This window comes from Cryptomeria japonica, chromosome 10 (assembly GCF_030272615.1).
Source record: "Cryptomeria japonica chromosome 10, Sugi_1.0, whole genome shotgun sequence".
NCBI lineage: Eukaryota > Viridiplantae > Streptophyta > Pinopsida > Cupressales > Cupressaceae > Cryptomeria > Cryptomeria japonica.
The window spans coordinates 316,373,245-316,380,118 of NC_081414.1; the positions used below are offsets into that span (position 1 = coordinate 316,373,245).

Here is a 6,874-nt window from a genome sequence, read left to right on the forward strand (position 1 = left end):
CAAAAAAAATGTGCTTTTAGCAACCAACAAAGATTCCTAGAGGTAGGTATGATAGAGTTTTGCAGGTTTGGATATTCGACTAATAAAGACTATTTTATTAGGATTGTACTGCATTATTCCTGGCAAGCTCGAATTTCTGTCTGTTTAATATTGCTTCGCAGCCAAATGGATGGCGATGAATATTATAAATTACTAATCCATTTTGACATTCAGCACAAGATTAACATTAAATATTATATTCAATTCCACTTTAAACACAAGCTAAAGTCCAGAAATGAATAATCTATCTACAAAGTAATAAGAAAACGTTTAAATATAATATTCCAAGGACAAGGATAACACCAAACCCTAAGTTTATGAAACGTGTATGCTCCAGATGATGTTTAACGTATTTATCTTCATTATCTGTCTTGCAAGAGATAGCTTCTACGCCAAGAAAGTTTTAAAATAACTTGACATGGACAGTATTCAGATAATTAAATTAGACCTAGTTCATATGTTCTTGTACCCACTTGCTAACATTCTTCAACTGATTGTCTTGTCCAGAAAAACTTCAGATCGGATTTATAACACCCGGAATTGTGGGTGATTTGAGGAGGAGATTCAACATGAGATCTGGTAGTGAAGGAGCCATGTTTGTGAAGGTTGCAGTGGTCCTTCTGTGCCTTGTAAATCTTTGTAATGGTGAAGATCATATTGTAGGAGATAGCACTGGGTGGGATTTCAATGTGGATTATGAGTCCTGGGCTTCCAAGCATACATTTCGTGAAGGTGATAACTTAGGTAATTTTCTTCCACACATATCATACCTTTCACTTATTAGTTTATTATACGTTGAACTATATCAGCCAACCATTGTAATTGAACGTATGTAATTTTCATTTTTGTGTTTCAGTTTTCAAATACAACTCCATGCACACAGTGGTGAAGGTGAATAGTTCAAACTATGAAACTTGCAATCCAGATTTGCCCTTGTCCGAAGATGACAATGGCAATACCATTGTTTCTCTTAACTCAGTGGGAGAACACTATTTCATATGCGGTATTGGAAGTCACTGTCGTGCAGCAAAAATGAAATTGAAGGTCACTGTAACTGGCACGTCGATATCTCCATCAATGGATCCTGCTGGTGTCCCTGCCACCCCCTCCTCCACATCTCCTTTACACAACAAGGATTTTTATGTCTTTGTATCAGTCTTATCTTTTGTGTGCTCTTTCATTTTCTTCTAATTGGGGAATGATATCCTATAGACATTTTCAAAATTGAAATAATTTATAAACTTTGGATTATTGGAACCAAATATAATAGATTTATGAAGTCTAATTTTTGACCTTGTGACTTTTATGTTAATGCTAGCAACCTTACCATCTTAGATGTATGGTTTTATATAATTCTACTTAACATTTTAATTTGTTTTTGTTTTTTTGATAATGGGAAATATATAAGATACCCATTTTCTTTCAATTAGAAGAGGAACTTTCTTGTAATGGAAAAGTAAATTAAAATCATAGAATATTAAATATGAAAATAATTTATATCTCTTCATATTATGAAAAAAAAGTTTTTTAAATATTTTTCGTATTTAATGCAAATTAATTAAAATTATATTTTCTTTTGGTTGTCAAATTTGGAGATAAAATTATAGTAGTTTTTTCATATATATAGACAAGAAAGTTTATCTCTTATGAACAACCTAATTTATGATAATTCAAACTTACACATTTTTTTAATTGAAGAGAAAACACTTGAAAATGGGTATACATAGTAACTGAATTAGAAAATTTTAAAACAAGACTTTATAATTAAGTGCTTAAAAATAGCGTATACACATATACAAAAAATTTAATTAATGCATCACAATTAAAAAAAACTTGCAATAATTAATAATTATACTTAATTCATTAAATCCTTCACACAAATAACTTGAAGAATAATTCAATAGAAATTTGAATTTAATATTATTATTAGAAAATAGCAGCAACCAAAATACTCATTTAAATAGAAAAGGAAAGAGCCAAGGGGTTATCCCATTCGACATTCTTATGCATATAATTGTGGGCCTAATCTTCCTCCATTACTATTAATGTTTCTTGCAATCAAAGGTTTTACCTCTATTTTGTAGTTTGAAGGTGAGATCATGATACGTAAATGATTGGTTCTTTTTTCTTTTATTTTATTTTTTTTGGTCAAGCATATGCATTTCTTTAACATGAATGGTTGTACATGGTAGCCCAAATGGCCTCCCTCCTTTTCTTTCAAGTATATAATTAGGGCTAATGAGCCCTCATCATTTAGACACAATAATGATGTTCATTTTTTGTTGCATGCAATAAGTGGATCTTAAATCATATCAAAAAGTGGGAAAATGACCAAAGATCAAATGGTTTCTTAGAAAATGGTGTGGATCAACCTGTTTTGGTTATAAATCCTAACTTGATTGCAAGCAAGGTGTATTAACTCTCTAAACAAACTTTGATCTACAATTTTATGGGTATTAAAATATCATTGATGTTCCTAAAGTCTTTTTCTTGTAAAACCTGGTAACCTAAGGAAAACATCAACGCTAACCTTGTTATGCATATATACTTCTTCATTTTTTCAAGAATTGATTATCAAAATATGGCCTTCAATGGAGGCATGTGTTTCTACAATAAGCAAGTTTATTCATCAAACTTTTGCATGTGGGTTTTGACCTTATGAAAGAGCTCAATTTAAAAATATCAATTTGGGTTCACCTCTTTTTACTACCTATAGAGTATTGGACACACAATACTCTTCAAAGGATCACTTTAGTCCTTGGAAAACCCATGTGTTCTTCTCAACTCATGATGGAAAGGAAGGTAACTACTTATATCCCTATTTATTTTGAAATTGATCTCAATCAACATCTTCATAATGATTTAGAGATTAGATTGGGGAACATGCAATGGATCTAGCAAAGAGACTATGAAGCCCTTCCTTTTTTTTTGTTCTTTTTGTCATGATTATGAAAACTTATATACAAATTACCTTAAGAAATTTTACCAATACCTCTTAATCCTTTCTTGATATCTCAATTGCTAATTCTAAATCAAAATGGTATCAGGTTGCACCAGAACTTGAGATTGAGATTGAAGACACCCCCATGACTACAGAAGAGAAGGAAATTTTGAAAGATAAAGAAGAATAAAATACAAAAGAAAAGGAATGTGAACAAGCACCTAAGACACCTGCAAAGCAAGTAAGTTTATGTTTCTTATCTAAGGTAGATCCAAAGAATTTTGTAGAGGCTTATAGAGATGATGGGTGGATAAAAGAAATGGAAGAAGAGATTAATCAAATAAAAAAGAATCGGGCATGGGAATTGGTACCTAGACCAGTGGGCAAGAATGTGATAGGAGCAAAGTGGGTATTTTGAAACAAGTTGAATCAAGATAGAGAAGGCACAAGAAACAAGGTAAGATTGGTGTATAAAGGCTATTAACAAGTTGAAGGTATATATTTTGAGAAAAATATTTGCTCTGGTAGCTAGGATGGAAGCTATAAGAATATTGTCTTGCATTTATTGCTTACAAGAACTTTAAGGTATATCAATTGGATATTAAGTCAACATTTTTTAATGGAAAACTTGAAGAAGAGGTTTACATTGAACAACCGAATAGGTTTCAGTTGTCAAAAGATTTGGATATGGTATACAAATTCAAGAAGGCACTTTATGGACTCAAGCAAGCTCCAAGAGCTTGGTATGCAAGGTTGGATAGATATTTGTTGCAATAGAAATTCAAGAAAGGCACCACAAATAGTAATATTTATTTCAAAGTTGAAACTAGGAAACTATTGATAGTGGTTCTATATGTTGATGATATTTAAGATATATTGATCATTTTTTGTGGAGATGAAGATGTTTTTAAGAAGTTTGCAGAAGAAATACAAAAAGAATTTGAGATGTCAATGATTGGTGAGTTGTCATTTTTTCTTGGTCTTCAAGTAACATAGTCAAAAGATGGTATTTTCATTGTTGAGGCCAAGTATATCAAGGAAAAGTTGAAGAATTTTTGTATGGAGAATAGTAAGCCAGTTGAAACCCTCATGGTTATTGGTTGTCATTTAAGCAAGGATGATAAATCTCCAAAAGTGGATCAGAAGATTTATAGATCTATGATTGGTGGACGATTGTATTTGACTGCTTCAAGACAAATATTATGCTTTTTTTGGCTTGGTTTCCAGATATCAAGCTAATCCAAAGCAATCTCATCATAAATCAATGAAAAGGATATTCAAATTTTGTAAGGTACTCTAAATTCTAGTTTGTGCTATAAGAATAATGGTGATTGCTCTTTGAAAGCTTACATAGATGTTGATTGGGCTAGATGCATTGATGACAAAAAAAGTACAAGTGGTGGTGCATTTTTTTTTGGGAGATAGATTGGCCTCCTAGTTAAGAAAAAAAAAGGATTCAATGTCATTGTCTATAACAAAAGCAGAATATATTGCAGCATGATCATGTTGCACTTAAGTTGTGTGGATGAAGCAAACTCTCAAAGATATCACTTAGGTGATGTATGGTGAAGCAATTCCTATTATATGTGATAATACAAGTGTAATTAACATTTCAAAGAATATGGTGATGCATTCAAGGACTAAAAATATTTCTATCCAATAACATTTCTTAAGAGGGAAGGTTGTAGAGAAGGAAATTAGATTAGAATATGTGCCTACAAAGGATCAAATTGCAAATATTTTCACCGAGGCATTGTCAAAGGATAACTTTGAGTATACCTAGATAACTGAAATTGACATAGGTTAGTAGGTAGATAATACCTAGGGGCATGAGATAACTCCCTCTAAGGAACTCAACAAAATAGCTCTGTAACTTTGGGAGAATGGTGACTCCCTGTACATAAATATTAAGCTAGTTATTTATTATTGTTATTATATTAATTTCACTTCAATATTGGCACTTATTTTGTCCCTTTTCCTTTTGTTATGGTTGTAGATAGTTATAAGATTCAAAAATTGATAGAAGCATGCTTAACATGGACAAAAGTTGCTACTGATTTGCATGATTCAATCATGCTATTTTTGGATTCTTAATCTTTTGTTTACTTATGTTTATTTAAATACAATTGAGTATTATGCATCTTGCTAGAATAGTTTTGAACAATTCAGTCATTGGATATTCCTATAACCATTTAATTTACTCTTTCTTTACCATGTGATAACTCTCTTAATTTACTGATGCCATATAATATAAATAGATGTTTCATTCATTAGTGTTATGCCATTACATCTGACTTTGGTGTTGCTTTTCTACCTCATAAACGATGCCATCACTATCGGATCATTCAATTTCTAGCATTGCAATCTTTTGTAGTAGGCATGCACTCCAACTGCATCACAGCTCTTGTTGTATTGCGTGTCATTTATTTATGCAAGGCCCATCTACAAAAGTTGATATTTTAATAAGTAGAAGGAAAACCCTTGTAGTTTAAATTAAAGCTAGGTTGTTTAAAATATACTGATGAATTTGTGTAAATCAAATTAATAATAAATATTGCAACATAGTATATCAAGTTCATTAACTTGTATTGAGCGCTCAAACATGAGCTAAGTCCTGCAGGCTATATGGTTTTATCAGAGACTCACTCCAATTATATTTTTGTTCATGTTAGGCAATCTCTAACATGGACAACACTTTTGGCTTTTCCCCCCTAATAAGATGCTTTTGATCATTTTATAATACAAAATCATGCAAGTTTGCATTGCAAGTTCATCAAACATCAACCTCTATTTTTTTACATCTGCTAATGATTATTTCCCTGTACATCTAATTATCTTCTTACTTGGGAAAGGAATCTAGCTTTGTGTTCAATTTCTTTTATAGATGTTTTGCATCTCGTATTTGGAAATATTTAATAACCTTACAAATTAACTCTAATAAACCATTGAGAACTTAATCTTCATTTTTAGTTGGCTCTTAAAGTCGGATATGTTGAGAATAGAATCATGCATTATATTTAAGGAAGATATCACATTCTCCATGGCTAAATAACAAATGTCATTCCTCTAATATATCATGGGATCTCTTTTGTGATAAATAAATTTAAAAGACTAATCAAAAGAAAGTTTGCAGCATATTTTAGATTACAAAATCGGTAGATTTCTTAAACTGCATTTTAAGACACTTTAAGAAAGATCTAGGCCATTTTTTTTTTATCCTACTTATTTTGACTTTATCCTTTATTGAATTTTCCAACACAATACTATGTATTATGATTATGTATAAGTGCAACTCTCATCTAATTTATATTTGTGAAAAAATGGCTTTTTATAGAAATATTTAGTATGAATACTTTTGGAGCTGGTTGAAAGAGCACAGAAGTCTTTAGAAAGAATGCAATTTATTATGAGATTTATTCATGAGATGAAGGGGCACAACGTGGCCTTACACCAGATTCATGTATAAAATAGAAGTCTTCCCAATTACCATCTGAGCTAAGACAAGCTTATTAATCTCAACATAAAGAATTACAAAGTTTATGATGGGTGTCCATAGACTGTTTTCCCATACTTATTCAATTTTCTCAACAAAGATGAAAAACTAAGGGATGTTTTCCATTTGGTGCAGCACAATTATTTCCTAATCTTCTATTTTTGGCATTTTTTATTGTACAAATCTAGCACTAGATCAATCTTCTTGTTTTGTGGCTCCTTCCATTCAAACTAGTAAGTATGTGCCATGCCTCTCAACTAGTTTTTTATCAGCCTATGAAAAATGTCTCTTATGTGCAAGAGCATTGAAAAATTGCAAGTGGTTTTTCTTTTTTTAAAACAAATATAGCCTTGTCAGTGGCATCACTAGGAATGGTTGGTCTATTTTTATCCCCTACTATA

General features: G+C 31.3%; 1 protein-coding gene across 1 annotated transcript; it reads left to right on the forward strand.

Moving 5' to 3' along the window:
- The first annotated feature begins 524 nt into the window (after positions 1 to 524).
- LOC131036691 (stellacyanin) lies at positions 525 to 1,289 on the forward strand. The gene is made up of 2 exons (XM_057968650.2): positions 525 to 783; positions 896 to 1,289. Exons 1-2 carry the CDS (start codon positions 609 to 611, stop codon positions 1,228 to 1,230), a joined length of 510 nt encoding a protein of 169 aa, XP_057824633.1. The 5' UTR covers positions 525 to 608; the 3' UTR covers positions 1,231 to 1,289.
- Positions 1,290 to 6,874: the final 5,585 nt, after the last annotated feature.